Genomic DNA, 16,963 nt, shown 5'->3' with positions numbered 1-16,963 from the left:
AGTCAGCACAGCACGGACTTTAGGATATATCAGTCCACACTGCTGTTTTTGGCTTTTGTTTTTTTTTTTTTTTTTAACAGTCTCACTCTGTCACCTAGGGTGGAGTGCAGTGGCACTGTCATGGCTAACTGCAGCCTCAACCTCCCTAGGCTCAAGTGATCCTTCTACCTCAGCCTCTCTAACAGCTGGGACTACAGGCTCGTGCCACCATGCTGGCCTAATTTTTGTATTTTTTTGTAGAGATGAGGTTTTGCCATGTTTCCCAGGCTGGTCTCAAATTCCTGAGGCTCAAGAAATCCGCCTGCCTCAGCTTCCCGAAGTGCTGGTATGACAGGAGTAAGCCAGCACACTGCCATTTTTGATCAGCAGAGTATCTTAATATAAGCCAGTGTCCAGACCAACAGCACCAGCATCACCTGGAAACAATCATTTATATATTAGAAATGCAAGAAAAACACTGCAAAAAAATGCAAAGTATCAGCCTCCACCTGAATCAGAACCTCTAGATGTGGGGCCCCGCAAGCTGTTTTAACAGTCCCTCCAGGAGATTCTGATGCTCCCAGGAGATTTGGACAGGGCTGGAAGAAAGAATGATGACACTTCTCAACTTAAGAGTGTCTGTTCAAAACCAGGAATCCTCAGCTCCGAAAAAGTACATACATAAAAATTTCAAGGATGCACAATCCCAGGTGAAAAGCACCTGCTCTTTGGCAACCTGGAAGCCTTTCTTTGGGTCTAAGTCTGATCTGCAGAGAAATCTCAGAGCTGAAAATACTTCAGATCATCTCCTCCAACCACAGCAGGCATCTGGCTCCATAATACCTTTGAGAAGCTTGGCTTTAACTTGACAATTTCAGAGATGGGGAGCTCCCCGCTTCAAAAGAGCTTGTTTCCAGTGACCCTTAAGTGAGTAGAGTTAGCTCTTGTTAACTCCTATATTGGTTATAGCAACCAAGTCACATTAACATGGTTGAAATATAGACTTATAAACCCAAATAAAAGGAAACACATGGGCCAGGTGTGGTGGCTCACTCCTGTAATCCCAACACTTCGGGAGGCTGAGGCGGGCAGAAGTCTGATCTGCAAAGAGGCCCAGGAGTTGAAGGTCAGCCTAGGCAACATGGTGAAACCCCGTATCTACAAACAGGACAAAAATTAGCTTAGTGGAGTAGCACACACCTGTAGTCCCAGCTACTTGAGAGGCTGAGGTGGGAGTATCCCTTGAGCCTGGGGAGGCTGAGGCTGCAGTAAGCTGTGACTGGGCCACTTCCACCCTGGACGACAGAGTAAGACCCTGTCTCAAAATAAATAAATAAAGGAAACACATGATAGCCCTAAGTAGTAGAGGTGACCACATTATTTTCTTTTTTTTTTTTTTTTTTGAGACGGAGTCTCGCTGTGCTCCCAGGCTGGAGTGCAGTGGCGTGATCTCGGCTCACTGCAAGCTCCGCCTCCCGGGTTCACGCCATTCTCCCGCCTCAGCCTCCCAAGTAGCTAAGACTACAGGCGCCCGCCACCACGCCCGGCTAGTTTTTTGTATTTTTAGTAGAGACGGGGTTTCACCATGTTAGCCAGGATAGTCTCGATCTCCTGACCTCGTGATCCACCCGCCTCGGCCTCCCAAAGTGCTGGGATTACAGGCTTGAGCCACCGCGCCCGGCCTGACCACGTTATTTTCTAATAGGCCACCTCAGAACTCAGAGTGATGAAACTCAGAACCTTGGAGAACTCAGAGTGACGAAAAATCCTCCTTTATGTTAATCTGAAATCTACCTCCCAGGAACCTCCTACCCTGACCCTGGTTTTGACTTCGAAGCCACAAGAAGCAAACCCAAAGTCTTGCTTTCAAAAGTCAGTGTTTACTTTTCATAGGCCTCTCTTGGCACAAAGGTGCAGGGAGGATGGTCTCAGGCTGCTGGCCTGGCTTCTGGGCCAAGTGCTTCAGAAGATGCAGGTGCAGCCCACGGCGATGGTCTCCATGACCGCACGCTGGCGGCAAGGTCCTGTGCGGGGCGGTGGCGGGCAGAGGCGGCGGCGCACAGGCACCTGGCTGAACACCGGCACGCTTACCATGCTGCGGTCCTCCTGCATGGTGAAGGGGTTCACACAGCCCAGACACAGGCACCGTGCCTCCGGCAGGTCTGCGGGAATACGGCTGGGGTCGTGGTTGATGCTGTAGGGAGCAGGAGAAAGAGCAGAGCGGAAGGTGATCAAGAAAGGGCCAGTCATCACCCATACCCCACACCCCTGCCTTTCCTAATCAAAGTTTTAATTTCCACAGCAAGACTGTGTTGGGCTGGAGGAAAGGCAGTAATCAACTCCGTGTTCCACATGAGGAAACTGAAGATCATGGAAGGCAAGTTGAGAGCCCCAAGGTTATCCAGCTTCAAGGTCACCAGTCACCCAGCTTCCTTCTTTCATGCAGCCAGATGCCCACCCCAGTACTAGGTTATGCTGTGGGGATCGTGAAGTAGCCTAAGGCCTCCCTCTGCCTGCCCCACCCCCACTGTGTTTATATTGTTGGGAAACTTAATCCATGGAAATAAAATGTGGATTATTTTTATTGATGCCTAATTTCCACTGGCAAGGAAGTCAGGAGGTCTGGGTTCTATTCTGACTTAATCTCCATTTATTCAACACTTACATGCTCACCACGTGAGCAGTTCTGTCCTAGATTTTAGGTGTTCACTAATGAACAAAGCAGGCAAGTTCCCTCCTGGTGCTCTCATGGAGCCTCGCATACAGCGACTTGCTTTGTGACTTCTTTTCTGCACCTCGGTTTCCCCATCTACTAAATACGGGACAAGGAAGTGGGTGAACTGGACCTGTGGACATACAGCATTAGCATCACCTTATGCTTGGGAGCTTGCTAGAAATGCAGAATCTCCTAAATCTGAAGCTGCATTGTTTTTGTCAGATCCCTGAGTGATGCATGAGCACAGTCAGATGTGAAAAGCTCCATTCTGGAGGATCTTTACCGACCCTTCCAATGGTCACATTCTGGAGCTGCACTGTTCAATGCAGTAGCCACTAGTTTCATGTGTCAAATTAATTAGGCTGGGCATGGTGGCTCACGCCTGTAATCTCAGCACTTTGGGAGGCCAAGGCAGGTGGATTGCTTGAGCTTAGGAGTGTGAGACCAGCCTGGGCAACATAGTGAGATCCTATCTCTGCAAAAAATAAAAAATAAAAAAATTAGCCAGGTATGGTGGTGTATGCCTGTGGTCCCAGCTACTTGGGAGGCTGAGGTGGAAAGATTGCTTGAGCCCAGGAGGCAGAGGCTGCAGTGAGCTGAGACCATGCCACTGTCCTCCAGCCTGGGTGACAGAGTGACACCCTGTCTCACACAAAAAATAAAAAAATCAAAGTTCATCCCTCAGTCACAGTAGCCACATGTCAAGTACTCAGTAGGCGCATGAGGCTAGTGGCTACCGTACTGGCTTCACATCATCACAGAAAATTCTGATGAACAGTGCTATTCTAGAGTCTCAGGGTGTATGTCATGTGGCTGAAAAATCTCTGGCCTGGGTTTGTGAGTGAGGACCTCAGGGTCAACCTATTCCTTCATCTTTGGTCCTTTCTGTGGGTTAGGCACTGAGCAAGGAAGCAGAGCTACAACCAAGAGAGGACGCTGCTGCCATCGTTATCCAGGGCAGCGGGTCTTGATTCCCACATCACAGCCTGCTGTGCGCCCTGACCACGTGGAGCTATAAGAAATAGTACTTTCTGGGCCTCGCTGCTGGAGGTTTGGATTGGGCGTGGGAATCCCTAGGTGATTCTGATGCCGGCACTAGGAAGGCCCAGGTCCAGCATGAGACACTGCATGGAAGTGCCACACCTTAGAAGGGCGTCAGAGGCCCACAGAGCAGAGGAAGTGACATCTGGGGAAAGCCTTGCAGGCACTTCCACGGAGACTGGAAGAACAATAAGGGCAGTGCTCTGCATGGATATCTCATTTAATAAGACTCTGAAGTAGGTACTACTATTGCCTCCATTTACATTGAGGAAACTGAGGCCCAGAAAGGCTAATCCATTTGCCCAAAGCCTCACAGGCGAGTAAGAGGCAGAGCTAGGATCCGAACCCAAGCACCCAGACCTCTGAATCTGAGATCTTAACCATTACAATGACTGGGGCTTGGGAAAGGCCCCCGCCCCCCAAAGACAGCTTGCCACCACTGCCCAGCCTACCTGTAACCCCAGGGAGACAGGCTCCTCTTGTTGGACATCCACAGCTGCAAGTTGACCTCACACTTCCTCTTGGCCAGCTCCGAGCTGTTCCTCAGCTGGGCCACCATCTCCTCAATGTTCCTCTCATACTCTTCCATGCGGGCGTACGGTTTCACCCGTGACACCAGGTCCAGTGGCACCTGGTGAGGGCCAGGGGCCAGCGGCCCAGACCGCCCTTGCCCCTTCCTCTTGCTTTTGGTGCTCCTGGGCTGGCCCAGCCCCAGGAAGATGGAAATGGTAAGAAGGAACAGCTGGAGAGGAAAGCCACAGGTCAAAGGTGGGAGAGCCAAGTCTCTTTCTGGGCCAAGACTTGGGATCCATGGTCCTTTCCCATTGCTCTTAGGGGTCTCCCAGGCTCAAGTCTGACTCTGCCCACCATCCCCCAGCTCTCCCTCCTCAGATTACCCCGTTTCCTCTCTCTTGTGTGCTCCAGCCTCTGGTCTTCTCTCAGTCTTACTCTCAGCATGCTCCCTCCTGCCACACGGACTTTGCACTGCCTCTGCCTGCAGTATTCTGCCTCTTCACCTCCTGGACACCTTCCCACCCCTCGTGTGTCAGCTTCAGCGCCGCTTTCTTAGGGATGTCTCTGGACTTTCTTGGGCTCTCATAACCCACACGCCTCTTGCATGACTTCAGTCTTATAGTTTGTATGTACGATTCTTTTATGTGTCTGCCCCCAACTCAGCATGGACTCTGTGGGGGCATGTGTCTGTTTCCACACACTGTCATATCCCCCGTGTCTGCGTGGTACATTCAGTGAACACTCGCTGAGTAAATGAATGGCTGTCCCCATTGCTGCCCTTCTGTCATTTATGTCTGAGAAGGAAGACAGTGAACAAGAAGACAAACACTCAGGTCTCACTAGCGACAAGTTCAGGATGGGCCCGTTCAGGGTGTGGCTGGAGAAGAGTGGGGCCTCCTGCTTAGCTGTGCTGGGACAATGGCCTGGGAAACTTTTCTGGGTAGGGGACTTGTCAGGTGAGGCATGGCAGGCATGGGCTGAGGGAGTTGAAGTATTACAGGGGTGGGAGGGGTGGGTTGGGGGAAGATGAGAGAGGAGGTTTGAACTGGTTAAGAACTTTGCTGAGGCTAGGCACAGTGGCTTACGCCTGTAATCCCAGCACTTTGGGAGGCCGAGGCAGGTGGATCACAAGGTCAGGAGATCGAGACCATCCTGGCTAACACGGTGAAACTCCATCTCTACTAAAAATACAAAAACACTAGCCAGGCATGGTGGCGGGTGCCTGTAGTTCCAGCTACTCGGGAGGCTGAGGCGTGAATGGCGTGAACCTGTGAGGCGGAGCTTGCAGTGAGCAGATATTGCGCCACTGCACTGCAGCCTGGGCGACAGAGCGAGACTCCGTCTAGAGAGAAGGAAGGAAGGAAGGAAGGGAGGGAGGGAGGGAGGGAGGGGAAAGGAAAGAAAGAAAGAGAGAAAGAAAAGAAAGAAAGAAAAAGAAAGAAAAAAGAGAAAGGGAAAAGAGAGAAAGAAAAGAAAGAAAGAAAAAAGAGAAAGGGAAAAGAGAGAAAGAAAAAGAGAAAGAAAAAAGAAAAGGAAAGAAAGAAAGAGAGAGAAAGAAAACCTTTGCTGAATGGAATGGAATGTTGATTAGGAGTGAGTGGGAGGAAGAGGAGATGAGATGAAGTTGGGAAGATGGGCAAGTTGTGGGCTAAGGACGTCCTGTCCACCTGCACTGCCCTCCTCCCCTGAGCCTTCCCTCTTCCAGTCATCTCCCAAGCCCTCCTCACACATACACACCCCACCCATTGCCATCCACTTCTCCCTCCCAGCACCAGAGCATCAGGAAAGCCTTTGGCTCACAAGGAAGAGGACTCAGGCCCGGCAGAACCCAGACTCCCCAGAAATCCAGAGAGAGAAGGGACAGTGCCTGCGTGTGAGGCAGAGGTCCCAGGATGGAGGCACCTCTGACTCCTCCTACACTGAGATAGGCTCCATATGTTCCCTGTATACCTCAGCTCACAGCCCCACAGCCCTATGGCCCATGCCTGCTTTATCCAGGCTACCCAGCAAGTCTTGACTCTAGGAAACAAGTTTCAGCAGAGCCCCTCTTGGCAGAGGTATTTGCTGGCGCAAAATCTGCAACAGAGATTCCAGTTGCTAAATTCTTCCTTTTTGGTCCTAGATTCTAGTGCAGAAAAAATGTCTCCCTAACAATAGGCTCTCTCATCAGAGTTTCTCACAGGGCATTCTTAAACTCTGGCTCTCCACTCGGAGAAACAGAATAGAATCAAAGTCCCCCTCCCTCACTCTCCAGATGGGACTCTGAGAAATAGAAGGACTTGCCCAAGGTCACACAGCCAGGACCTTAGAAGCCAGGTCTGTTTGGAAAAACCCCGCTGACTGAGTTTGCCGGGATCTCCCCAGACGCCTCTGGTCTGAAAAGGCTTCAGTGTGCCCCGGCTGAGCCCCGTTCAGGAGCCTGCACTGCTGGCCATGGCTACAGTGACCAGTCTCTGTTTCTTTCTAGTCCTGGGGGAGAAGACAGAGAAGTTGCCTCTGCAGATTCCAAACCAAACAGAGGCAGCCATTAATCAATAGGAAAGAAAAACTGACATATTCGGGCTCTAAAAAGGGGTGGGGGTGCGGCAGGGAAGCTCCACATACCAGGTTGTGAGGCCAGTCCATTCCGCCAAGCGGCAAGGTCAGCCTGCAGCTGCTGCCCGCCCGGAACCCCAGATGCCGCCGAGAAAATGGCAGCAGCAGGATGGAGCGAAGCAATTATAGCTCAACTGGGGGCTGCTGGGGGAGTGAGTGGGTGGGCTCATCATCAGCTGGGAGCTTTGGGCCCCCAGCTGGCTGAGCCTAGCGCAGTGGCAGACAGTGAGGGGCGTGGGGGCAGGCCAGGAGCTGGGCTGAGGTGCCCAGGGGCTGTTGACCGAGGGACAATGCCCTGTGTGTCTGGTGGGGCTCTGGCTGGTGGCACCTCCGCCTGTGGCCTGCGGCCGGCCGCCCAGCCAGCACCCACAGGGCCAGCTAAGACAATCAGCTTCGTTTGCTTTGGGGATGGCAAGGGGTTGAGGGTGGAGGAGGGATGGGCCGTTGGTTGGTCAGGAGAGCAAATGTTCTCAAATTGTGCTGGCCAGAAGCGGGACACAGGCCCCATCTCCCAGGGAAACAGCCTCAGGCACTCCAGCCTCTGCCGGCCCCAGGTGAGTTCAGCAGCCCCAGGAGACCAAAGCCCAGCCCCTCTAGATCACAGTCAGGGAAACTGAGGCTGGAGCCAGAAAGGGACTTGTCACTATTAACAGTGAGTTAGAGGTGTCAGAGCTGTTATTCCCACCCTGTCCCCATCCAGGGTTCTATCCACCACCCCATGTTGTTTTTCTTGGGATATTTTCTGCACAATTTCAGCCTGCTGTGAACATATTTCTGAAGCTGTATGCCCTCACTCAGGCCAAGTTTCAGATCCATGAGGACTTATGTCTGATTGTTCTGGCCTTCCTGACACAGCACTCTCCCTCCTGGGGTGGTCTCCACTCTCAGAGCCTGTGTGGCTACATGTGAGCTTCACTGTCAGCCACAGTTCCCTCCTCTGTAAAATGGTGGGTGTACCCAGAAATAGAAGGTGGCCTGGCCCATTCCCTCCTGAAATCTTTCTGAGCCTCAGTTCCCACCTCTCTAGAATGGGAAGAATCATGGCACCCTCTTAAAGCTGCTAGAAGGAATGAAGGAAATAACCTATGTTAAATAGCCGGCAACAGTACCTAGCACATAGTAAGTGCTCAATAAACACTTAGCTGTTTATTATAGAGATTATTATAAAATAATTGTATAATGATTATTATAAACATTAGCTGTTCTAATTAGCATTAGAAGTAGCATGGTTCTCATTTCTCTACTGACTCTCCCTTCAACCCCCTCAGGCCCACCCTCCTGGCTGCTGAGAGAGGTCTAGGCCTCCAAGACTAGGCCACAAGTTTGTGAGGTCAGATGACCCCAGGGTCAAAGGTCCTGGAATCACATGCTCAACTGACCAGCTCCTCTGGCCAGCGTCTCTCACCTCAAGTGAACAGCCCAGCCCGACGTGAGCGGGCACATCCACCCAGGGAGGTAGGAATGGCGGGAGGGAATGTGAGGAGGACAGAGGAGGGGCATTGTGAACAGAGACTGAGGATGGCCCTGTCATGCTGAGGGCCGGTCTTGGCCATTTACAGGAATCGTCTGAGGGGAAGAACGCAGGGTGAGAGGCGCTCCTGAATGTCACAAGATTAATCTGTCCGGGGCAGGCTTCCACAGCATAACTGAGACGCTGGCTGGGGCTTCGAGCATGAGAGATGCCACCATATTTGGTCAAATACTAGACAGGGCTCTATTCTATCGTTGGAAACTCCAGAGGGAGGGGGACTCTGAAAATACCTCCTCAGGCAACAAGGGCCCCGCCCCCACCGCAGGCTGTCCCGGCCCCAGCCCCATCGGAGGGGCGGCCTGGCCATGTTCTGCGCTGGCTCTCTGCACGCGTTCTGCTGTTGCTAGTGGTGGGGTCCCACAGACATGCAACTGGGGTGACCCTCCCATATCCACAGAACAGTGGCAAATTAAAAGATGGATCCTGGGGTATGGGAGACCCCTGAAACCAACACATTCTCCTTACCTGCTGGCAATACACACCCTTCACTTCTGCCTCCCCAAGCCAGGACTTACTTGTCAGCTTCCCCGGCTCCAGCTGCAGAGCTTGTACTTGAGATTTCAGGCTCCCGGCCCCAGAGATGCTGAAGTAGCGGCGCAAACATCTGCATCTTAGCACGAGCCCAGTCTGAGCGACACGGGTCCTCACCCATCATCTGGCCCCCTCCTCCCACCCATTTCACTGCAAGGAGACTTGGGTAAGGGAGGGTCCTACCCCAGCTCGCACAGTGCGATTGTGCCAGAGCTGGGAGCAGAACTCCGTCTCCTAAGTCATTCATTGCTCTTCCCTCAGACTTTATACAAACAGCTCCGAGCCAGGCTGGGCCTCCTTGCTGGTCTGGCAGAGACCAAAGAGCCAGGCCAGTCCTTGTGGGGGCCCCAGATCCTTCACAGTGGGGAGGGGAGCTTTGGGGTCTCCTGGCAGATGCTGTGAGGAGTCAGGCATGGGCCCAGCAACAGTCATTGGTTTTCCCATTCCTGGCCATCTGAGACCAGAAGGGAGACCCTTTCTTCCAGTCTTGGTTTCTAGAAACCCCTGGAGGGTCATCTGCCCTTCTCCATGTCCTGAGTGTGCACCCAAGCAGGCTTGTGGTACCCAGCCCCAGGACTCAGTGCCAGGCCTGAGAGGGAGGCGCAGGAACTGGGCTTCCGGGGCTCCCACCCCACAAGCGAGGCTGGGGTCCTTGGGTCTTTACACGCAGAGGGTGGCCATCACGCGTGAATGAAGGACTGGGCAGATGAGCTACAGGGGAAGGAGCAGTGGGTGGCCAATGTCTCACTCGGAGCCCTCTACGGCAGGCCCCGTCAGGAGCAGTGCTGCACTCACCAGCAGGTGGCGCCACTAGAAAGCCAGCCAACCCTGAAAAATGTGCCGACCCTGAGGGAACTTGGACTCTGCCACCTCTTTCTCCAGGAGCGGCCCGGGACCGAGAATGAGGGGATGGGGCGAGTGGGTGAGGCCCTGCGCCTGTGCCTGGCTTCCAGAGTGACCCTTTTGTTGATGAGGACCAGAGCCTAGGAGACATCAGAGCCGGCCAGGAATGACACAGCCGGCCAGGAGTCGGGTGGGGGCTTCTGTCTGCTGAGTGAGTGATTGCCTTTACTTTGAGCAGCTGCTGTGTGCCAGGCCTCAGGCATTTGGCACCTGGACACCTTCATTTACAGAAAATAACAGTAACAATAATAGCTGCTGCTTAATATCCACTTACTGACTGCCAGGCCCTAAGCTAAATCCTTCATGAAATCCTCCAAATAACACTGGGTGAGGTTCTAGTTTTATTCTGAATTACAGATGGGGAAACTGAGGCTCAGAGTGGTTAGTCACTTGCCCACAGTCACAGAAGATTCACAGCAAGTTTGTCTGACTCCTGCACACACTGCTTCCTGCGGTGGGATAAGGAGAGGGGCGGCAGCCAGTGGTGGAGTGGGAATGTCCAGTTGGTCAGCTGGTCATTGAACACGGTCTATGATGGCCTCAGCCTTGACCCACGGCCTCAAACAACCTGAACCCAGTAGGTTCGGGTGCTCACTAGACCCATGCCCAAGCCCAAGTCATCAAGAGGATCCGAGAGCTACCGGGGGGTCGTGGGGCACCCAACAGCATTCCTGGTATGTGAACTAAAATATTGATAAATTGAATCAAACTGACTATCATACAGGGAGGCCATGCTGGGACAGAGGAGGAGGCCAGAGCAGAGGGACATGGAGAAGGAGTGCAGCCAGGAGGGCAGAGGTCAGGCTCCACAGATGGGCTGGCCTGAGTTTCAGCCCTGCCCCTTCACCGCTGTGTCATCTTGGGAATGTTAATTGACTTCTCTGAGCCTTAGTTTCTTCTGCAAAGTGAAGATAATAATAACTTGGCTCTCAGTGGATTGTTGTGAGGATCAAATGAGATAATGCATGTTAAAGCGCTTAGCACAGTGCCTGGTAAAAGTAAGTACCCCATTAATGGTAGCTGCAACCGTCATTCCTACAGTTAAAACAAGTTTTGAGTTGGGCCTTCAAGAATGCTTCTAGTATGTTCCTAGGGAGGAAGGGCATTACGAAGTGGGGACACGGCTAGAACCAGCAGAAGAATGCAAAGGTGCCTATTCCAGTGGGTCCACCCTAGAGCGTTGGCAAGGCCAGGGGGACCGGAAGGATTTGGTCTAAGAACTTGCCCAAGTGAACCCAGTAAGATCAAGGAAGACGGGAAGAGGCTAGCCGGCGCCGTTGCTGGCTGCGGCCAGGAGGGTGCAGCCCCCTGGGGAGGTCCTGGCTCTCTTGCCATGCTGCCCTCCTCTCCCTCCCTGGTAGGAGTCCTTCTCCCAGGCCCATATTTGCACAAATGCCTGCCTCACTGCTCACTCCGGAGCCCCAGCCAAGAGGGGCTATTTTAAGATCCCTGGACGGGAACATTGTTGGTGGGAACAGCCCCAGCCAGCAAGCTCCCAGTTCTCAAAAAAGGGAAAGGCCTGGGTGAATGGGCGGCCCCTGGGGTGTGCAGAGGGGCTGCCACGTCGACATGACCCTCTGCCCAGGCCAGGTGCCAGCGTCTCCTCCCCACAGGGGGATGTCAAAGAAATGTGAGTTGGGGTAGGACTCTAAGAGGTGGTCTTGTTCACTGGTGACTGGGTCGCCTAGGCCTCTCTTCTGCACAGCATCCAGACTTGAAAACACCAAGTCTGTGTTTCTGGGTTGCAGACTGACTCTACACTGTGCCAAGTCTCTTGTTAGCACTCACCACCCTTAGGCCATCAGGGGTAGGGGATACCTCATCCAGCCCCTACCAGAGTGGGAACACTAAGTGCCTTTGCTGGGAACCATCAATCTAGGAATATCATTTCTCTCTGAGGATGCACAGTCCAGTTTTTAAAACTCTGGTTGTTGAAAATAATTATAATTATAAAAGCTTTCTTTTTTATTTTGCAGAAGCCCTCCTCTTGTGGGGAAAAGACTGCAGACTTCAGGCAATCATGGTTGGACATTTGCCCTGCCCCTTATTATATGGTCATGTCCACCCCCCTCACTTCAGTGGGCCTCCGTTTCCTCATGGGGTTGTTAAAATGCATCAATCATTAAAATTATTGTTTGCCTGGTACATAATGGTACTTAATATTTGGCAAGTTTGGGCTGATATTTTCTAGTTCGGTTTGGTTTTATACGTGCCTGAGTTTGTTGTATAGTGTTTTTGTGGGTGTATGTGCTATTTTTGCTTTTTGATTATGAAGAGCCAGTATAGATTAATATTTAAAGCACAGACTTTGAACCAGAGTGCCCTGAACCTCATCCCTGCCACGTAGCAGCTAAGTCACCTTGGGCAAGTGACCTAACCTCCCTGAGCCTATGTCCTTGAAAGGGAGGTGGGGAGTTAACAAGATTACGTGTGGCAAGTGCCTGGCACAGGGAATGGCCCTGCTATTATTTTGTCATATACATTGTTCTTAGTTCTTCCCAATCAGGTGGCACGGAGCAATTCTAGTAAGCTCAATTCTAGCCCTTTCTAACTGCCAGAGAGTCCCAGAAATAAAATGGATTGCCCTGGAAAAGAGTGATCTATCAGCAGAGACCAGAAGACCAGCCAGGAGGCTCTGGAAGAGGAAGGAGTGGCCCAGGTGTGTGTTGCGGGCTGGAGGGGTTGTTGAGCCTTTTTTTTTTTTTTTTTTTTTTGAGATGGAGTCTCGCTCTGTAGCCCAGGCTGGAGTGCAGTGGCGTGATCTCGGCTCACTGCAACTTCCGCCTCCCAGGTCCCTGTTAAGCAATTCTCCTGCCTTAGCCTCCCAAGTAGCTGGGATTATAAGCATGTGCCACCACGCCCAGCTAATTTTTGTATTTTTAGTAGAAATGGGATTTCACCACGTTGGCCAGGCTGGTCTTAAATTCCTGACCTTACGATCTGCCCGCCTCGGCCTCCCAAAGTGCTGGAATTACAGGCGTGAGCCACCGTACGTGGCCGATTTTTGAGCTTTTAAAGTTCCCTTCCAGCCTTGAGAGGTCCAGAGCTGATGTCCAAGACCTCAGGCTCCCATGTGGGGCTGTCAGGCCTGCTGTAACTCACCCAGACCTGGGACAGGAAGGAGTGCAAGAGAGCCTGTGGGGGACATGGAATAAACAGCCTGTCTCCAGGGCAGACAGAGGCGCCAGGCCCCCTGCCCACTGGAGTGTCCTCCCCTCAGTCCCGCGGGATGTTTATCCTCTGCTCAGAGTTTACAGGACGTCTGGATTCACAAGATCCGGAATTCTGACTTTTCCCCCAAAGCTGTCAACCCCTCCTCTGGCTGGGTGGGTCTGAGTCTGTTTTGGGTAGAAGGCCCCAGCCCTGCCCTCAGCAGAAGCAGCAAACAGGTACAGAACAAGAAATGTCCTCTTCAGCCCCCGAGAGCCACTCCTGGCAGAGGAAAAGGCCACATCTGTGGGGGCGTGAGAAGAAAACAGTCAACGTCTCCCAGCGGCTGCGTAGGGAGAGGAGTTCTGGGGGCTCATGGGCTGCAGGGGCTCATGGATGGGGCAGAAAGGACTTCTTTTGCAGGTTGGGTTCAAAGGTCTGCACCCCAAACATTAAGCTACAAACCGATGGTACTTATCAAAGTCTGCCTTGCATATTGGCCTCTGTTACTGGGTCAGAGACCGCTGTTTTTATTGTGGTTGTTTTGGTGCATTGTGTGAGTGCGAATTTGTGGGTGGTGTCTTGTATGGGTGTGTTTTGTTATTGTTTTAAGAGCCATCAGGTAAGAGCTGCTTATAGACAGGATGAATGTCGTCCTCTCAGATGCTGCTCTCTGCACCTGGCTCAGGGAGCTGGGGGCCAGCTTGCGATTAGGGCAGGATTAGCAGAAGAATGTCCTGAGAGCTACACACAACATAACACTTAGAGCACAGGCAGCAACTCTGAGACACATCACATCACCCTTGATGGCCATAGCCAAGGCGTCTATCCTCATCCTCCTGACCCCTAGAAAACTCACAGGCTTAAATCTCCCCCTGGCCTCCCTGCAGAAGCTTATCTCTGTGGCCTGAACTCTTAGGAGGCAATGTTGAGAAGCTGCTTCCGGTGGAGATTTAAATATCTGGCCTAGAATGTTCTGTAAGTTTCTGTGAGCTGTGACCTTCAAGGAATTAGCCTATGGACAATGAAGAGCCTTTGAGAGTTATTGAGGAAGGTTCATTCCATTCATTGCACAAATATATATTGAATACCTACTATGTGCCAGGCACTGGGGACATAGTGGTGAACAACTAAAACAGTTCTTGTGTCACCAGGCTGGAGTGCATGGCGGTACAATCTTGGCTCACTGCAACCTCCGCCTCCCGGGTTCAAGTGATTCTCATGCCTCAGCCTTCCGAGTAGCTGAGGTTACAGGCGTGCACCACCATGCCTGGCTAATTTTTGAATTGTTAGTACAGATAGCATTTCACCATGTTGACCAGGCTGGTCTTGAACTCCTGACATCAAGTGATCTACCCGCCTCAGCATCCCAAAGTGCTGGAATTAGACAAGAGCCACTGCACCTGGCCTATTCCCGAACTTATGTTCTAATGCAGGATGGGGCTCTAACAATATCAATATTTTAGGACAAGCCTACAGCTGAGGGGTTCTTGCTGGGCCCCTCTCCTCTCAGTCCTGTGCACCTCCTGCATGCATGGGGAACTGCTGGATCTTCTGGGAAGCCCATGACCTCAGCCCTCAGGGCATGTGGAGGAAGGTACAACGTCTCCAGAATGTGAAATCTTGCCAAATTTCCACTGGAAGGTCAGTTCTCATAAATATTGTGAGGAAAGAGGAAGAAATGGCTAGTGTGGAATCTGACCATTTCCAAAGTCTGGTTCCCAGGAAATAAGCCTCGGTAATTGCTCTAATGTGAGAAGGCAGCTTCAGGGTTTATGGCTGTGGGAGATGGAAGGCATCCAGCCAAGGACCCATGCAGATGCTGATGACAATTGCATGATGGTAACAGGGTTACCCCTGAAGCACTCTACAATTTGAAAAACACTTTTAGCCCAGGCGCCATGGCTTATGCCTGTCATTTCAACAGTTTGAGAGGCCAAGGCAGTAGAATTGCTTGAGGTCAGGAGTTCAAGACCAGTTCTGGCAACATAGCGAGATCCTTGTCTCTACAAAAAATAATTTAAAAGTTAGCCAGACATGGTGGCATGGATCTGTAGTCCCAGCTACCCAGGAGGCTGAGAGGCAAGAGGATCACTTGATCCCCGTAGGTCAAGGCTGCAGTGAGCCGAGATCACACCACAGCACTCCAGCCTGGGTGACAAAGCATGATCCTGTCTCAAAAAAAAAAAAAAAGGAAAGAAAAAGAACACTTGTATATCCATGACTTTATTTACTTCCTGGATCAACACATGAATGTAAATATTTCACAGAAGAAGCTGAGGCACAGGGAAAAGAAGTAACCTGTCTATAGCCATACAGTGAGGAGAAAAGGGACAGAGCTTGGGATGAAAGTTGAGCCCCTGAGGTCCCTTTAACCTCAGCTACCCTAACCTTTGCCCCAGCTTAGGGAAAGTGAATGAGCACTGGAACCAGCAGTGGTTAGAGGTGGGTGCCTGTCATTAGGCAGCAGACGCAGAGCACCAAAGGCTATCCAAGTTATTTCTACCATGATCAGCTGTGCTTTATGGAGAAATCTACATTGGAGAAAAATGTGTCTGGTGAGAGGGCTCCATGCCAGAGGGATAAGTTTTCTGAGTCAGCTCTGGAGAGAATTCAGGGGTCAGGCTGACCCTGATCTTTCTCTCCCCAGCAGTGTGCTCTTAGAAAAACCTAGGATTGTTCAGCCCTTCAGTCTGGCCAACACATGGCTATGTTCATAAATTCTTGTCTTCCATATTGGGATTCCCTTGTATTTTATCCCATTATCTCAACCACAGAGCTAGCTCTGACCCTGGCATTCCAGAATTACCTACAAATCTTCTCATTTTTTAGTCAGTTTCTTAGACTCTCAAGTTCAACAGGACCATCAGGCTTCTCAATGATACTATCGTATGTGCTCCCAGCCTTTTATTAGTTGTTTTAAATGTCTGTCTCCCTGCTTCTGCCATCTGCTGACTGCAAACTGGCTTTTTGCAAATATACAGAGCAAAACTGTTCCCTCTGCCCTAAGGCAAGCAGTATCAGTCAGTATAGGCCAAGTTGCACTGCAGTAACAAGCAACCCCCAAATCTAAGAGGCTCAGCCCAGCAGAAGTGTCCTTATCACCTATGCTACATAGCCTGTGCAGGCTCGCAGGGCATGCTGTGCTTATCATGGCGATGTATGCTTCATCACAACATGCTTCCACGAGTGTCAAAACAGAGTCAGAGGTCTGTAGACAACAGATCTGCAGAGGTCAAAAATCAGGCTCTGGAGTCTCTGTTCCAGCCACATATTTCCTTTGAGCAAATTCATCTCCTTAACTGTCAGTTTCTCATCTGTTAAATGAGGACAATGAAAAAGTACTGACTTCACAGGTTTGCTATGAGGCTGAGAGGATGGGTGTAAGCCCATAACATAAAGTCTGGTTCACAGGAAGAACTCAATAAATGTCAGCTGATAGGAAGTTGGCAGAATATTCTGTTCACTTAATTGTGGCTACCATCTCTAGAGAGAACAACCCTGGTTCTTTCCACTGTTCCTTGCTTTAACCAGTTTAATTTCTTTGAAGAGTTAAGGAATTGTCTCTTCCTAATTGTCATTTTCGTATTATTTTTGACGCATTTTTATCCCATCAGAGAGATTCAAAGCTGAGGCAGAAAAAGGTCTATGTGTCTTGCTAACCCCAAACTAGATTTATCCCGTTCAACTTTCATTACCAAGTCTTTCTGAGAAGTCCAAAGAAGGAAGATCAAATTTGGAAAAGAATCTTTGCTTGATATAAAACTCAATGGCAGATAGACAGAGAAATCAAACTGGAACGTCAGAATTGGAGGGGACTTTTAGAACGAGACCCATCCTCTCCTCTCTTTTACAGATGGGAAAACAGAAGTCCAGAGAGGAAAATAGACCGATACAGTGTCACGCCGCAATTCAGTGTCAGAGTTGGGACCAGAATCTACTTCCTTTAATCCCAGCCATGGGGCTTTCCATGTACTACATAAGAGTACAACATTCTTCAGCAC

General features: G+C 51.0%; 1 protein-coding gene across 1 annotated transcript; it reads right to left on the bottom strand.

The window, feature by feature from the left end:
- Positions 1–1,839: 1,839 nt before the first annotated feature.
- IL17B (interleukin 17B) lies at positions 1,840–6,919 on the bottom strand. Its single transcript, XM_011985385.1, has 3 exons — positions 6,854–6,919; positions 4,189–4,478; positions 1,840–2,173 (listed from the first exon to the last, which is right to left on the bottom strand). The coding sequence occupies exons 1-3, from the start codon at positions 6,872–6,874 to the stop codon at positions 1,942–1,944; spliced, it is 543 nt and encodes a 180-aa protein (XP_011840775.1). The 5' UTR covers positions 6,875–6,919; the 3' UTR covers positions 1,840–1,941.
- Positions 6,920–16,963: the final 10,044 nt, after the last annotated feature.

The sequence above is a fragment of the Mandrillus leucophaeus genome, unplaced genomic scaffold (genome assembly GCF_000951045.1).
Source record: "Mandrillus leucophaeus isolate KB7577 unplaced genomic scaffold, Mleu.le_1.0 Scaffold282, whole genome shotgun sequence".
Taxonomy (NCBI): domain Eukaryota; kingdom Metazoa; phylum Chordata; class Mammalia; order Primates; family Cercopithecidae; genus Mandrillus; species Mandrillus leucophaeus.
This window is presented reverse-complemented; position numbering and strand designations above follow the sequence as displayed.